The following is a 16,297-nucleotide window of genomic DNA, read 5'->3' as shown; positions in this document are numbered from 1 at the left end:
CTGGAAAAGCAACTAGGGTTTAACAGTTGTGTGCATTTTTAGTTTTGATTGATAATGCCATACTGTCTTCTGACGTGGTTACACCAATCTGCATACCCACTTGCCGTGCACCCACCACTAGGTGCAGTTCGAGCGCATTTGACTTTTTTTCATCGTTAGTGACAGGAGAGAGCTGCTCATGGCCGGGCCTGCAGTACCCACAGATGTCCTTGAGCACAGACATGGACCCCATGGGCCCTTGGACCTCTTGGGAGTGGCCTCTGTTCCTGTTGGCCGTGCTAACTGGGAAAGTGACCCACCGAGGTGGGGAGAATTGGGCCTTTATATGTCCTTGGACCCAGAGGGGACATCCTGGAGTGTCCTACTTTAAGAAAGACATGGATGCCAATCCTACTTATGAAGCAGATTGTTTTTTAAAAAAACAGGCCTTGGTGACTTGTGTTTTAAAGGGACCGTTAACTTTCAACACACTATTCACATAAGAACAAGCTCTCTCCTTGCATTTACTATATAATTTGAACTTTTATAAAAAATACGTACTTTCCCTTTCCAGAAAGCTGCCTTGGTCTGTTTCTTGTGCTGATCCCAGGGCCCCTTTGCAGCTCTGCAGCACTAAGCCCACAGCTGGCATGTGAAGCCAGGCAGCCTGTGATGATGTCCTGCCCCACATGGTGACCTTGTTACCATGGCAACCATCCCTCTCCTGGCTCCCTGTCCCCAGGGTCAGATTTCACAGATTCTAGGGACAGCAACTGTCTGTCCTGAGACACCCCGCTGACCCAGACCCTGAGCCAAGCCATCAGCCAGTGCGGGTCAGCCCACCACGGCCACCCCGCTGCTGCCGACCGTGCAGGGGCTGCCACCATGCCCAGGCCCCGGGGCCTCCTCCACCCTCTGTTCTGGCCTCAAGCCCTTCGCAAGCATGAATCATGGCAGCCTCCCTTGGTCGGGTCTGCCACTGCGCTTCCTAAACTCGTTTTCTGCCAACAGCCACTCTTTCCTCGGTGATTGAGCGCCAACGTCCCGGCTCCGTGATCCGATCCTCTTCCTCTCCGCCTTTCGGCCGGCAGTTCTCTGAACCCATGTGCCAAGAAACCCCCTCTGTTGGCTCCGGCTTCTCTCCATCAGGACCAGCTGCCCGGCGCTGGCTTCCTCCTGCCCTCCTCCTGCTTGGCCACGCTGGGCCTTCCTGACCGCACCCTAGGCAGTGGGGCAGCTCCTAAAACGGCAGGGCGGCATCTCTGAACTGCCTCAACCCTCATGTTCTCCGGCCACTGCCCACCGGGCCGCATCACCTCTTCCCTGGACCGGTCCAGCCTCGCAGGCTGTGGCTGCTGAGTATCACAGCTTGTCCTCGTCCCCCACCCGGCCGGCCCGCACGCCGGCCTGCTCCGCCCCTGCAGCCGTTCCCTGCGACCACGTGCCCTGCCTGCGAGCACCGCTCTTCTTGCCTCAGCTTCTCCTCTCCTCCAGGACGCAAATCTGTCTTATTCACCCCTCGCCGCAGAAGCGCGTGGCCCAGGCTGCCCGGCGGTCAGGACCTGTCTCCGCCAGCGCAGGCTGCCGTAGCAGACGCTATGGACTGGGTGGCTTCGGCCACAGGCGTTTGTTTCTCACAGGTCCCGAGGTTGGCAGCCCGAGACCAAGGAGCCGGCGCGGTCAGGCTCTGGTGGAGGCTCGTCCTGACTGGCAGACGCTGCCTTCTCACCGTGTCCTCATGTGACCTCTCCTCTTCTCCCCGCTTTATAAGGCCACTAACCCTATCAGGTTAGGACCCCTCCCTTATGACCTCATCTGACCTTCATTACCTCCTAAAAACGCTATTTCCAAACGCAATCACATTGGGGGTCAGGGCTTCAGGGTGTGAATGGGGGGAGCACCATGCAGCCCACCTGCTGGCCTCTGACAGCAGCTACCACCTGTCATCCGCCGTGTGGGAAGCGCTGCTGAGCTCCCTGCACGAGCTGGTTCCATCCTCACGGACACTCCGCAGGGGAGGTCTATGATTGTCTGCACGTCGCTGGCAGGGAAATTGAGAATGAGCGAGGTGAAATAATTTGCCTGCAAGTCAGTGGCAGACCTGAGGCTCTAGCTCACTTCTGCCTGACCTCGCAGCCACTGTGCGTGCCGCACACCCTGCGCGGGCTGAGCCGGAGCTTCGCGCTGGCCTCTGAACGCACCGGGCCTGGGCCTCTGCCCGCTCCCCCGATCTCTCCCGAGCACCTTCTCCTGCCTGGAAGCCGTTCGGGACCCCAGTGCCACCTTCACTCAGACCGTATTTGGAAATAGAGCAGATGAAGGAGTAACTGCATCTAGGCCCGAGGTGCAGGTCTCCAGCACGTGGGAGCTCCAGGGGACCATTTTAAGGGTCCTTGGAATGCGTGTGTCCTGCAGATCCAGAGGAGGTTTTCAGTGGAACAGAAGGAGGGGTCTCGCCCTGTCTTCTTAATTTTTTTTTGAAATCAAAAACGGCTTGGTGACCATAGCACAGGTGTGGTAGAGGGGACCAGGGCCTTGGTGTCACACTGCATGTCCCTTCCCACGCCACCTGGAGGTCACTGATCTCATTGCGGCTGTGACCTAGCTGATCTCCCAAACCTTCAGTTCCAAATCCTCAGTTTGCAACGCAGACTGCAGAATCTCCCTGGCCACGAGTTTGGGCTGCCCTTACTAACACTTCCCAAGGCCGCCGGCGGCCTCCAGGCAAAGTGGGAAAGCCTCTATAGAACGCAAGCGACCCTCATCCGACCACTGCCTGCCTGGCTCCCTTATTTCCACCCCACTCCTGGGAACCTGGCAGGAGTCCTCCTCACTCCATGCCTGGGCCCAGCGTCTTCTGCCAACTCTGGCCATTGTTGCTGCCACCCGGGAACGCGTGGAACCCAAATCCTAGCCTCTGAGTCATGTGCCACCCCTCGGCCGCGATCTCCTCCCTTCCCATCCCCACCAGCCCAGGCCCTGCCCTGGCCGCTGCTTCCCCCCTCTTCTCTCCCACGCACTCCAGCCGCAGCTGTTCTCCCCAGGCCCCTCCACTCCCCTGCAGCTCCTCCTCCTGCGGCAGACTCCCGCTCCTGGAGGGCCCAGGATGCTGCCAGAGAAACGCCCCCACCAGGCCGCCCAGCCCAGGACAGACGGGGCTTCCGCCCCTCAGCACGGCAGCCAAAGCCTTCTCTGCTGGCTGCAGCTGCCAGAGCCCGTCCCTCCAGCCGGCCTCGCTTCCCTGCGCAGTTCCCTGCGCCCCCAGGCTGGCTCACCTCGCCTCCAGAGCCCCACAAATTAAAACCCTCCGCCTTTCTGCCCACAGACAATGGCTGGGCGCCCGGCCAGCTTCCGCTGCAGCCACCTGCCTCCTGCCCATCCCTCCCAGGTGCTCTGCCAAGGTTCTCGTCACCTGGCTGGGACCAGCCCCCACGGCCGCCCCCTTGCTCCTGGATTCTCTCTTTCCCCTCCCCACTCCCGCCTTCCCTTCATCCTATAAGCAAGCTTAAGATGTTTCCATTTTACAAAATAAAAATAAGAAACTCTCCCTGACAAAAGGTTCTCAATCTTGGCTAAAAGTGTGAAGGGCTGCAGCCCAGACCAATTAAACAGACATCTCTAGGGCGGGGCCCAGACCTCCCCGGGGGAGTCAGACAGGCCACCAAGATTGAGAACCGCAGTCCCCTGCTTCCTTCTTGCCTCTTCTCCTTAGCTGATGAGCCCAGTGTGACCCTGTCATCGTCTCCCACTGCAGCCTGACCCCACGCTCTCCCCATCCTCTTCTGGAAACTTCTCCTGCCACTTCCTTCTCCCAGCACCCCCGGGTCCTCTCCTCGCCAACCTGGCTGCAGCCAGTGACACTACAGGCCTCTCCCAGCGTCCCCCAGTCCTCCATCATCCTCCCCAACCCGAGGGCAGGTTGCTGCTTCCCCGGCTTTTGTTCTTGGCCTTTTCTCTTGTCTGTTGTGTGCTCTCCCAGGGCACCTTCCTCACCTGTGCCTTCCAGATCTGCGTTTCTACCCCTGACCTTGTTCTGAGCCCCTTATTCCTGCTGCCTACGTGGACATCCCGCAAGCACTTAAGCCCCATCTCATATGCATTTTCTATCTTTACACCAAAACCTGTCCTTCCGCATGCATCGCCTATGTAGATGACTGTCACCAAACTGGCTTCTCCCAAGCCAGAAACTGGGCAACGTCTCCATCCCCGCCCCCTCTCTCACCACCCACATCCGATGGCTCATCGCGTTCTAGAGCTCCTCGGAATCCACCCCCTTGGCTGCAGCCCCACGGCCCTGCCTTCGTTGGGCATGGTTTGTGCCCTGGACTATTTCAGGAGGGCCCTCGCCAGCCCGGCCTCCTCCAGGCTCCTCCCCACCCCTCTCCCACCGCTGACTCTGTCCCTGCATGTGGACCACGCTGTCTTTCTAAAATGCAGATCTGAGACTGGGTGCAGTGGCTCACGCCTGTAATCCCAGCACTTTGGGAGACCAAGGCGGGAGGATCACTTGAGGCCAGGAGTTTGAGAACAGCCTGGGTGACACAATAAGACCCAGTCTCTAAAGATAAATAAATAAATAAACAAATAAAACACAGATCTGAGTCTGCTACTTCTTCAGGTTAAATTTCCTGGTGGCTTTGCCCATCCTACCATGAAATGCAAGCTCCTGGGCAGGTCACACCAAGCTCTTGCCTGCCTTTCCTGATGTCCTCCGGCCTCTCCCACATTCACTCTGGGCTCCAGGACAACTGAATTGGCACCTTGCATGTGTCCACTCGTTCACTGATTCAACAGGTATTGACTGAGAGCCCACCATGAGCACAGACACTGTCCAGACCCCAAAGATGCAGCAGGGCACAAACCCCTTGCCCTCCCGAAGCTTCCACTCTGCGTTGCGACTTCTTGCCCTGGGCTGTGACGCTCAGCCACGGTCTGAGTCCTCCCCGGCCAGAGCTCATCTCATGCCCCTTTGGCCAGACGGGAAAAGGGCAGACTCCGGAGCCCTACCTCCTAGCTCGGCCACTGACCAGCGTGCAAGATAATGGGCGAGTGGTTTAACCTTTCTCTGCCTCAGTTTCTTCCTCTGTAAAATGGGGGTGATACAGTAACCTGTCTCATCAGGTTGCCGTGAGGATTGAATAATAAACTCCTGTCGACAGCTTCGAATAATGCCCGGTGCAAGGCAGCCCTCAATAAACGTCTGCTTTTGTTTCACCCCCTTAGCTCCGTGCAGAACACATAATGGGCACTCAATTAATGTTTTCTGATTGGATTGTTTTTTAAAGTATAAGTAGTTGGTGCTTTAGGAAGTTAAAACCAAATGGCCATGATGTTATAAAACCACACTTGGAATGTCACTGAAAGATCTGGAAAGAAGGAAAACGCTCCACACGTGGAAGTGACCTGGCTGGGATGACAATCGCCACCTGGGCACCTCCTGACCCCGGGCCTCCTCTACGATTGCTCAGCCAACAGCCCTCAGGTGTGAAGGAAAAGGTGAGGAAGTGACAGGGGCCAGGTTCTGTCGCTGGTAGCCTTGAGCTTCTGGCCCAGGGAGTGGTGGGGGTTGGGAGACCTGCAGGGGCCCGATCCTGTCCAGCCAGGACTGTGTGACTGTGAGCAAGTCACAGCCACCCCCAGACCTCTGTTTCAACCTTATCAGATGGACGTTAGGCCGGGTGATACCCAGGGCCCTCTGACCTCTGTGCTTCTGGAACCTTTCGTATGTGTGTCCACCTCTGGTCTTGTGCCTGGATTATAAACCACACCAGCGAGAAAGCAGGGACCATGGCTTGTGAATTAAAGAACAAATGCATGACTTAGTCATTTTTTCTGGGAGCTCAGGTTTTTAAAAATACAAAGAAAAGAGCCATTTCAGGACATTTTAGCTCATTATTGGGAGTTATGCTTTACATCTGCAAATAGCACATTTCAAGCGATTTCCAATGGTCGTCTCTGACTCAATAATTTCTTTCAGAGGAAGTAATTTACAGAAATAATCAGAGGTAAGGACCAAGATTTACTCACAAAGATGTTCATCTCAGTGTTATTTACAACAAAAAAACCAGAAGCAACTTCAGTTTCCAACATTAACGTAATGGTTAAGTAATTCTTGTCTCTCTGACATTGTCTTTTGCAAGAGAATAGCCTGGAGGAGACCTCACGTGGACAGGGAGGGGTAAAAAAGCCTGATCCTAGACCGATTTTGCAGCATCTCAGTTCCAGAGAGAAAGGAAAGTTCACAGATAAGACCAGAAGAACATGTGCCTCTGGTTAGTGGGATTATGAGGGATTTTTCCTGGTTCTTTACACTTTCAGATGTTTGGCATCTATTACTTCGAAGCCCTCCTCTAAAAACAGTATGAAATGGAATTTGAAAAAGCAATACCTTGCCAAAAGTACATTCAGCTTTCTCACCTCTTCTTGGAGCAGCACATTTAAATACTGGCTTCCTTCCCTTCTCCTTCACTTGCTGGGGACGAGACGTGGGTGCAGCGTGGCCCGGGCTCTGAATTCTCACGACGCAGAACAGGGGCCTTGGAGCGCCGCGCTCTCCAACTCTGCCTGGCCTGCGGGCATCGCTGCTTCCCTAAGCCAGCGACAGGGAGGATGAAGCCTGTATCTCAGCCCTTGACACCCTTTGGGTCCAGGTGCCTCGGGCTGGCAAGTCCACAGACCAGGGCCGACAGCCGAGCTGCTATCTCCCCAACTCTGGTGCGGAGAGGGGAAGGGCAAGGTGCCCAGTGGCTCAGGCCACAGACTCCAGAGACAGGCCAAGCAGGATTCCACGTCCCGGAAAGCAGAAGCCCTTTGCATGTCTTGGATGTTCAGCCAGAGACAAAGGAGGCGCCCAGAGCAGACGCAGGAATGTCGGTCTTGGATCAGGGAACGCATTCGCTCTCCCGGCCCTGCTTCTGACCCGTTGTGGGATCTGGAGGAAGTCACTGGACCGCACGGGACCCTCTTCATCCACCTGCCAATGGAGTATGTTGGGCTTAGACTTCAAGGTCACGTCCATCTCTTTCATGCCTTGCTACTACTTAACTCTAAGAATCAACAAGTTTGAGTCAGTCATTGGGGCCACCAAGTTGAAACCAGTTAATCTCAGCCGTGCAGAGGAAGGGTCTCTCCCGGGAGGGGCAGACTGCCCCTATCAGACCCCCTGCCTGCTGTCCCCTCGGTGACCACCCTGGAGGTGTTCCAAGTCCTCTCCTCCATTCCCAAGCCTCAAAAGCTTTCAGCAGGGACCTTCTTGACCTCAGGCCCTCCCTCCCCCGCCATCACCCCCACCCCAGGTGTCCGATGCAGAGGAGGGTCCCTCCTGGTGGGCACTACAGGCCATTTCGAGGAGGCGACTGGTAGCAGGGTCAGCCCAGGGGGTCTGTTTAGGAGGCATGGTCTTTCACGGAATGAATCCACAAGAAGCACTGGTCCCTCTGGGAGGAAAGTACAGGAGCAGGACCCCTGCATGTGTGTGCATGCATTTGTGCACACGTGTCTATGCATGCGTGCATGTTTGTGCATATGTATGTGGCTTTGGCATAATGGAAATTCTTGGGAGGAGGCAGAATCTGACATGGTTGCACAGGCCTTGTGGAAGAAAAGATGACTCTCGTAGCTTTCTTATTTTCTGTCTTGACAAATTTCAGTTTCCACTGTCAAGAGACAAGCAGTTGGGCCCAGTGGCTAACTTCACGTAAGCTCATGTCCCACGGTCTCCATGCACCCGGCACACGTGTTTGTTATAGGAACAAAGGCAGGCCGTGGCTGGCCGAGAGCAGAGGGGTGGTCCTGAGGTTGAGGGTGCAGAGCGCTGTGAAGTTCATTGTGTAACTTCATGGCTATGGAAGCAAGTAAAAATTCATTGCAGCCTTTCTAGCAGGTTATGCCAACTAGACGTGTATCTTTGAGTTGCAGAATGGCCAAGTGCCTCCCGGCGGTATAATTTCAAGGATATGTGGCAGAGGAAGAGTAGTTTGGTGGAGCCGGGGTCAGGGTGGACCCCAGCTCCTGGGTCTAAGGGAATAGGAGACCAGCGGAAACAAGACGGCAGCAAAGCCACTGGCACCAAGAAGGTTCACCGAGACCCTGTGGACCTTTATTCCAGACCCAAAGAACATCTTCTCCAAAGCGTTTTGACCAAATTAGGAGGGTGCGCCCGGTAGTCATCAGAGAAGGCTGACCCCTTTTTTTATGTTTCCCCCTAACCTGTCCAGAAGAGTCTGCGGTGACTTTGGGCCACTGTGACCTTGAGGTGTCCTGGGCTGCGTTGCCGGCTCTGAGCCCACTGTGGAAGCTCCCCTTCCTCCCTCACCTCCTCAGCACACACCTCTCGGTGCCCAGGCAAGGAAAGTAAGGCTGATGAGTGTCTGTTGCCGCTGTAACAAATTACCACAAATTGGTGACTGAAAACACCTGTTTGTTCTCTTACAGTTCTGAAGGGCAAAGTTCGAAGCCAGTTTCGTGGGCTGAAGTCCAGGTGTCTGCAGGGCCACATACCCCAGCACCCACCTCCCCCCCCCCAAAGGCACCGAGAGGGAACCTTCCGTGCTTTTCTGGCTCGAGAGCAGCAGTCCCTGCCTCCGTCGGCAAAGCAGCAGGGTGGCTCTGCCCCTGCCCCCTTCTTATAAGGACATGTGATACCATCTATATCCCACCTGGATAAGCCAGGGTGACCTCCCCAACTGGAGAGTAACTTAACTGCATCTGCGAAGTCCCTTTTGCAACATTGGCAGTTTCCAGGCATCAGCACGTGCACATCGTCTGCAAGGAGGGCATCATTCAGCCAACCATGCAGGCCTTGTCAGGGCCTTGGCCCCCTTCCCAGGAGCAGATATGCCAGCTGCCATGCCCCTCCCCAGTGGCTTCCCACTGGTCTCCCAGGCCCCAAGAGTCCAGGTCACTCCCACTGTCCCAGCCAGGGGGACAATGTGAAGAGGCACTTGTGACCAGCCCAGCCAGGAAGACAGCATCAGAAGGTATCAAAGGTGGTGTCCAAAGCGAGGGACTGCACAGGGTAGCTGCTCAGAGTGAGGTGGGCAGTAGCAGCCCTGAGTCAAATATCTGTAAGAACCAGGACCACGGGGGCTCCCCAAACTGGAGCTCCGGATCTCCCTGGTGTGCGCTAAGGGTGGCGGTTGGTGGGGCCCAGACTTCCCTGATGGCTGCTCGTGTCTGCACCTTTGTTGTTCGGCTGGTTGCACAGGGCTGGGCCACCACCTAAGGGCCATGTTCCCGTGTGCACACATGCACACACATGCCCATCCCCAGATGTCCCAGGGAGTGGCACTGGGCTCAAAGCTGACCAAGGCAGCCCCCGACAATGTTCCACAGCCTGGACCTGGAGCTCTGTGTAGTTGATCTGGGGACCACCTTCCCGAGCTCAGGTGGCTGAATTACTTCTGGCATTTTCACACCAGCAACCTGGGCCTGAAGCGCACATGCTTCATGTTTGCTTATTTATTTGTTTGTTTAGGAGGCAGTTTTTAGGGGAAAGTGGGCAGAGGGAAGGGCTTACTGGAACTATATATCAACCTGTGCGTATATGTGTGTCTCTAAGAGTACATATTTATTACAGGAAAAATTCTGTTTCATTAAATGCACTGAATGTATCCCGGATTGGATCCTAGAACAGAAGAAGGACATTAGTGGAAAAGTTGGTGACTTTATCTGAATAAAGTCTAGGGTTTAGTAAATAGCCATGTACTAATGTTAATCTCTTAGACCAGGGGTCCTCGAACTTTTTAAACAGGGGGCCAATTCACTGTCCCTCAGACCGTTGGAGGGCCGTTGGAGAGTGCGGCGCACATTCCACACATGCGCACTGTGGGCCCCGGACCAGTCGGCTGCTAAGCAGGACAGGCAGAGGCAGCGAAAACACCCTGTAGTCTGGATAAATGTCCTCGGTGGGTCGCTTGTGGCCCGAGGGCCGTAGTTTGAGGACGCCTGTCTTAGACACATGCATCATAGTTGTGTAAGATGTTAACACCAGGGGAAACTGGGTGTGGGGTATACAGGAACATTCTGTACTATCTTTGCAACTTTTCTGTAAATCTAAAATTATCTCAAAATTAAAAGTTTATTAAAAAGTTCTGTTTCAAAGTTTTTAAAACCCAATATAAAATATGGCTTTGGAAGTTAAACTAGTAAATCCACTATTCAGTCCAACTTGTATCTTTTATTGAGGTATGACGTGCACACGGTAAGGTACACAGATCTTATGCGTCCAGCTCACTGAACTTTTACATATGGAATCCCACATAACCAGCCCAGATCAAACAGCGGCATGTTTCCAGTGCCCAAAGTCTCTCTCTTGTCCCTTCCCATCCAGCAGCTCCCTCCACCAGGGGTAGCCACCACCCTGACTTATCTGCCATCCCTCAGTTTTGCCTGTTCTCAAACCTCACAGAGATAGAAGCTTGTGTCTGGCTTCTTCCGCTCAACACAATGTCTGAAAATCATGCTTGCTATTATGCATAGAAGTGGTTCATTCTTTTATGCTCGGGTAACATTCCGTTGCCTGATGCGTCCTAATTTAGTTATCTATTCTATTTTCAGTTGACATTTGGGTTGTTTCCCAAATGTCTTGTGTTTGAGGTTCTTATGAAGGGAGCCACTATAAACATTCTTATACATGTCTTTGGCAGATATAAGCATTCGCTTCTCTTGGATATATATACTTCAGAGTGGAATTGCTGGGTGATAGGAGATTTGCATGTTTTGTTTCGGTAAATACTGCCAAATGGCTTTCCGTTGTGCTTGTACCAGTCATTCTTCTGCCAGAAAGGTATGAGCGTTCCAGTGGCTCCACATGCTTGTTGATACTTGCCATGGTCAATCTCTGTAACTGAGCTATTCTAGTGGTTAATTGTCTCATGGTTTTGATTTGCATTTCCCTGAGGACTGAAGATGTTGAGCATTTTTTTCGTGTGTTTAGCACATGAAAAAAGCACAGCTTTTAGGATATCCTCCTTTGTGAAGTGCATGTTCAAGTCTTTTGCCTGTTTTTATTGGATTGTCTTTTTCTCATTGATTTGTAGGAGCTCTTTATATATTCTAGATGCAAGTCCTTTGTCAGATATATGTACTATGAATATCTTCTCCCCACCTATGGTTTTTCTTTTCACTCTCTTCATGGTGTCTTTTGATGAGGTGATCAGTTCATCTTTAATCAAATGAACTGTTGGGCCTATTTTTTTCATTCAAATAAGATCTGGTAGCATTTGTGTATATTTAGAACTAGAAGGAATTTTAGAGATCATCTATGCCAGCAGTTCTTTATTCTTATTCATTAGAATAACTTGAGGAGCTTTTGAAAACATACCCCTACCTGGGCCCAACCACCAGAGATTCTGAATCAGTTGGTCGGGATGAAGTCCAGGCAGGAGAATTATTTAAAAGCTCCCCAGGGAATTCTAATAGGCAGTTGGCGTTGAGAGCCACTGATCTCTGTGAATGGATAGAGCCTAAGACAGTGACATTCTGCTTGGCAGTGACCACATGCCCCAGCCTATTCCTGCCTCTCTGTATTCCTGCCCCTTAGCAGGTGGTTGGCTCTTGCAGGGTAGCAAGTGGAGGCACAATCCTCAGTGGGTTTTCCTCCTTTAAGCCACTCAGTTTGCCTGGGACAGTCCTGATTAATGCCTGTCGCCCTGGTGAAATTATTAGTAGAGCTTCCCTTGCACTCTCAAAAATGTCCCAGTTTGGGTAGTGTGCTACAGGTCACCCTACCCTTAAACTGCTGAGGATGTGCTGCCCTGGCCTGCCATGTCCCATGTCCCCATCCTCCAGGGCTCAGCCTTGGCTCTCACTCGACTCCTAGTTACCTTTGAGTGGTTTGGAAGACATCAGGTATGCATCCCAAAGTGGAGGGGACCTAACTCTCCATCCCAGCAGTGACAGGGTCCTAATTCCTCATCCTTCCAGTTGGATTTCTTGAAACCCCACATGGAAAAGCAGCACTTCCTGATAGGAGGCCGGTGCCTCATGCTCCCTCACTGTGAAAATTCTATTTAAACACCGCCTGGCCAGACAGAGATACCACTCAGCTGCAAGAACCTATGAGTATTGTCCCCATCCCCCCCAGGTGGCTCTGGTGGGGGGAGAAGGTAAGTCCATTCTTCCACATCTGACAAAGGTCTCTGAGGTTCCCCAGAAGTCTGAAAGGTGTTGCGCCCCCCCCAGGTCCTGTTCTCTCTCAGGTTGTCACCCCCTGAGACAACCAGGGCGCACCTGCCCTTTCTGTCTGGCGAGAACTGCACAGGCACAGCACCCCTCCCCTCTCTCTCACCTCCACCTGGTTCTACCTGTCTCCGCAAAGACTGAGCGTCCCAAGGCAGCCCCCGTCACAGATGCACATCCGACAGCCTCGCCCTCCCGCCCCCTTGGTTCTTCCGAATTATCTGATTTATCTGAGTTTCAGTCCTGCCCTTAGTCACGTGGCCCGCACAAAAATAACTCATGATGGCTCTAGTGGGCTGAATGGTGGCCCTAAAAGGACATATATGTCCAAGTCCTAACCCCCGAATCTGTGAAAAAGGGTCTTTGTAGATGTAATTAAGGATCTTGAGAGATAAGATCATCCTGGACTATCTGGGGGCCCTAAATCCAGTGACAAGTGTCCTTACAAGTGACAGAAGAGAGGACACGGGAAGAAAAAAATACTGAGCCCTCAGCCAGCGTGTGGAAGGGGCCTCCTCGCGGGCGGGTAGCGGGCTCACTGGGGGGCGAGTTCAGCGGGGAAGGCTTGTTTCAGGGTGAACATGAGAAAGACGACCTCCTCGTTATTGTCCGATTCGTACAGACACCCGAACTGGGGCGACCCGTCGGGGCCGGTCCCCATGCTCTGCAGGTCTGAGTAGGCGCAGCTGCCTGTGGCCAGCAGGGCCGGCTCAGACCAGGCCTCGGGGGCCGGGGGCCACTTGTGCAGGTAGGCGCCCAGGTCGGACCTCTGCCGGGGGTCCGTGGGGTGGGTGTAGAGCAGCCACTGCCCTGCGGAGCCTGGGCCCGAGCCCGGCCTGGGGAAGCTGATGACGCTCCCGTGGCAGCCGCCTGGGGGTTCCACGAGCTTCTCCACCGGCTGGGTCTCCTCGAAATCCAGCCCACTGTTGGCGCTGTGGGCCTGGACCCTGGTCCTGTGGGGGCTTCTGGCGTTGAGGTACACCAGCCTCTGTCCCCCAGCCTCGACCTCGGCCACTTGGCACTCCAGGCTCTCCCGGGCCAGGAAGTTACCCCTCTGCCACGTGCGCCCGTGGTCGTGGCTGAGGAAGCAGAAGGCCGAGGGGGACGGCCGCCCGGGGGGGCGCGGGTTCCGGTATGCATAGGCGGGCACCACCAGGCTCTGCGTCCTGTCGTGCAGCTGCAGGCAGTGGCCCGGGCCCACTGCGAAGGTGGCCCACTCCTTGTGCGCCGGGCCGATGGCCGAGCCGGTGAGGTCTCTGGCGGGGCTCCAGGTGGCCCCGTGGTCGGTGCTGGTGACCAGGCACAGCCGCGTCACGTTGACCCTGGTGTGCAGCTGGTGGTGCTCGGAGACCTGTCCCAGGACGGCGATGAAGAAGAGGAAGACGGTCCCTGTGTGCTCGTCGTACAAGGGGCACGGGTTCATAGAGCGGTGGCCGTCCAGCTGGGCTTGGGCCACCACCTCCTCGGCTTGCCACTGAATGTGGAGAGAGACAGGAAGGAGAAGCACAGCCTTGAAATCACCAGCCACGGGCACGGGAGCTGCACATTTGGGGACGGGTGGGGACGGCGTGTCTCATGGGGTTAGAGTCAAAGGTCATCGGGGAGAACTCGTCACCCAGTGCTCGTGTCCTACAACACCTCTCAGAGCACGAGGCCGGGGCCCACCTTCCTCCCTCCCTCCCAGGCAGCCGCTGTTCCCTTGAGCAGCTCCATTTCTCCCTTTCCTGTCGATACGCTTTTACAGAGCTCCCACCACCCGCTAGACCCCAAGACGCAAAGATGACTCAGGCACAAGCCACCGCCTGGTCCCCTCTGCTCCAGCCCAGTCCAGCCTGCCATCCTTGAAAACGTTGCAGACTGCAACAGCCTGACCAGTGCCAGACAGCAGATGACAATCACGCAGCCGGGCTCACACTGGGCCTCCACAGCCCTGTCCCACACGCCGCAGCTCTGCTGTTTGTCCCTGCTCAGCAGCTGCCCCAGTGAGCAGTTCTAAGCATAGACACGGTGCCAAAAGTCTAACCTCCACTGCTCCATCTACTGCCCAACGCTGGGGGACAAGTGTTATTAGTTCCTTCTTATACCTGGAGAACAAGAGGCTGAGACTGGGTAGAGGGGTTGCCTGGGCCACGCCTCTGGTAAGTGGTGGAGTCAGGATTCGAACCCAGGTCCATCTGCTTTGGATCCCATGCATTGAACGGCTACTATGTAGCAACGACCATCAAGGAATGATAATAATAATTTCAAACCCTTTGGGTATGATGAGCTAGTCTTGAGCGCCTCCATCAAGATTAATTACTTGATCTACAAGCTGGAACTTGAGGACATAAACAATCATCCCAACCCACCTGCTCCCCAGGTTAATTTGACTCAAAGGGTACAACCCCCAGTTATGTAAGACTGAACTATATCACTCCCCTGGGCTCTCCAGGATGCTGGGAAACTGGTCCAGCCATGCAATAGGGCGGATGCAACCAGGCCACTGATTCATGGTGGACCCGTGTGAGGTATGGGTGCTCACCTTCCCTGCCCCAGCCCTGGGTGGTTCCCTGGCTCCCTCCTGGGCTCCTGGGTCTTTTCCTTCCACCCCCCAGACCTCAGCCATCGAGGGATGGAACTGTCCCCACGTCCCATGGCATCCAGGCCTGGCTCCCCCCGCACACCAGCAAAGGGGCACACATAGACCCGCGCTGTCGCAGGTGTAGCCACGCCCTGCCTTACCTGGACCCGGTGGGCGGACGCATTGTAGCTGCCTCTGCGTAGGACAATCAGCTCCGCGTCCTCGTCCTTCTTGCTCTTCCGCCTTTCCACAAAGGCCAGCAGGGTCTCCTGCCGTGGCAGGTAGAGCAGAGCAGGGATTCTGTAGGCCTGGGCTCCCGAATGGAACACTCTTTCCTTCTGCAGGACGGGGCAGGACGCCATGGGGCTGCGGCGGGCAGGAAGAGAAGGCGAGTCACCTTCTGCCACACCTGAGATGGGGCCAGAGTCACCCACCAAGACAGGTGGCTCTCACCCCATGGGCGGGGGGCCTGTCCTTCCTTGCACCCTCGGACCCTGGATACCAATTCTGCATTTGGCTTCCATGGCATTGGGCTCATGAGACATCGGGAGGGGCCATCTGGAAAGGTGTGTTTTGTGTTAGATTTTTATTGCAAGTTAACGAGCCTCCTTTGACAGATCTGTGATAACCTTCAGCAGCTCTTGCCAAACCCAGCACAGCAGCGCAGTGACAAAGCTGGGTGGGCAGGCAGCGCCTGTGCAGCTGTCCAACTGCCAGAAAATGACACATGCGAGCTTTTTATAACTCCAGAGCCCTAGAAAGTTGTCTTAGAAAAAAAAAAAGAAAAAGAAAAAAAAGCCTCAATCCTCAAGGCTCTGCTCCCCAGGCCGCCCGAGGCTAAGGCCCGGCCGCCCCCACTGTGTGGGCTCCCCACCCGAGGCAGCCAGGGGCGGCCGGGGAAGAGACGGCGGCTCCTGACAGCTAGCCGGGCTGGGGGAGCCTCCAGAGGTATACAAAAATGGAAATTAAAGTATTCGGCTAAAACATGTAGGGAGGGGCTGGAGATAACTTGGTGACAGCCGGTGTGACGATGGTCTCTGTGCTCGGCCGCCCAGGTCCCTGCAGGGGGACTCGCCCCAGCTTTGAGGAGTGCTGGGCTGCAGAGCCCCAAGGTGGGAAATAGCCACCGGCTGCCGTTGGCTGGAGCACCTGCTCCAGGACTTCCAGGAGGGGCTGCATGCACCTGATGACCAGCCCGCCCAGGACATAAAGCCCCTAGTTCTCACGGGGGACAGCTCAGCCCCAGAGCACCCCGGGATCACTGAGACTCCCTGAGACCGAGTTTCAGCTTGTCCCTCTGTCACCCCTCCCTTCCACCGTGCGGACGCCGGGAGGCCCTGTCTGTGGATGTGTCTCCCACTCAGAGCCAGCGCCCCTGGCCCTGCCCTTGGGGGGTGGGAGTGGGACAGGAGCCAGCAAGGGGGAACAGGCTCCCCTCTGCCTACCTCTGTACCTCTCCCAGTAGTTCCACCAGGTACATGTGTTATCTGTTTAAAACTTAACATTTCTGAGAACATTTTGAGAATGTTAAAACTTAACATTCATTGTCATCTGTCAGTCTTTCATTCAATCCACAAT

General features: G+C 54.9%; 1 protein-coding gene across 1 annotated transcript; it reads right to left on the bottom strand.

Annotated features, from left to right (window-relative positions):
- Nucleotides 1–12,279: 12,279 nt before the first annotated feature.
- Nucleotides 12,280–15,295, bottom strand: NEU2 (neuraminidase 2). The gene is made up of 2 exons (XM_012791567.2): nt 14,881–15,295; nt 12,280–13,633 (listed from the first exon to the last, which is right to left on the bottom strand). The coding sequence occupies exons 1-2, from the start codon at nt 15,079–15,081 to the stop codon at nt 12,695–12,697; spliced, it is 1,140 nt and encodes a 379-aa protein (XP_012647021.2). The 5' UTR covers nt 15,082–15,295; the 3' UTR covers nt 12,280–12,694.
- Between the last annotated feature and the right edge of the window lie 1,002 nt (nt 15,296–16,297).

Source organism: Microcebus murinus, chromosome 8 (assembly GCF_040939455.1).
Source record: "Microcebus murinus isolate Inina chromosome 8, M.murinus_Inina_mat1.0, whole genome shotgun sequence".
In the NCBI taxonomy this organism is placed as follows: Eukaryota; Metazoa; Chordata; class Mammalia; order Primates; family Cheirogaleidae; genus Microcebus; species Microcebus murinus.
The sequence above is the reverse complement of the archived record's forward strand: the minus strand, read 5'-3'. Positions and strand labels throughout refer to the sequence as shown.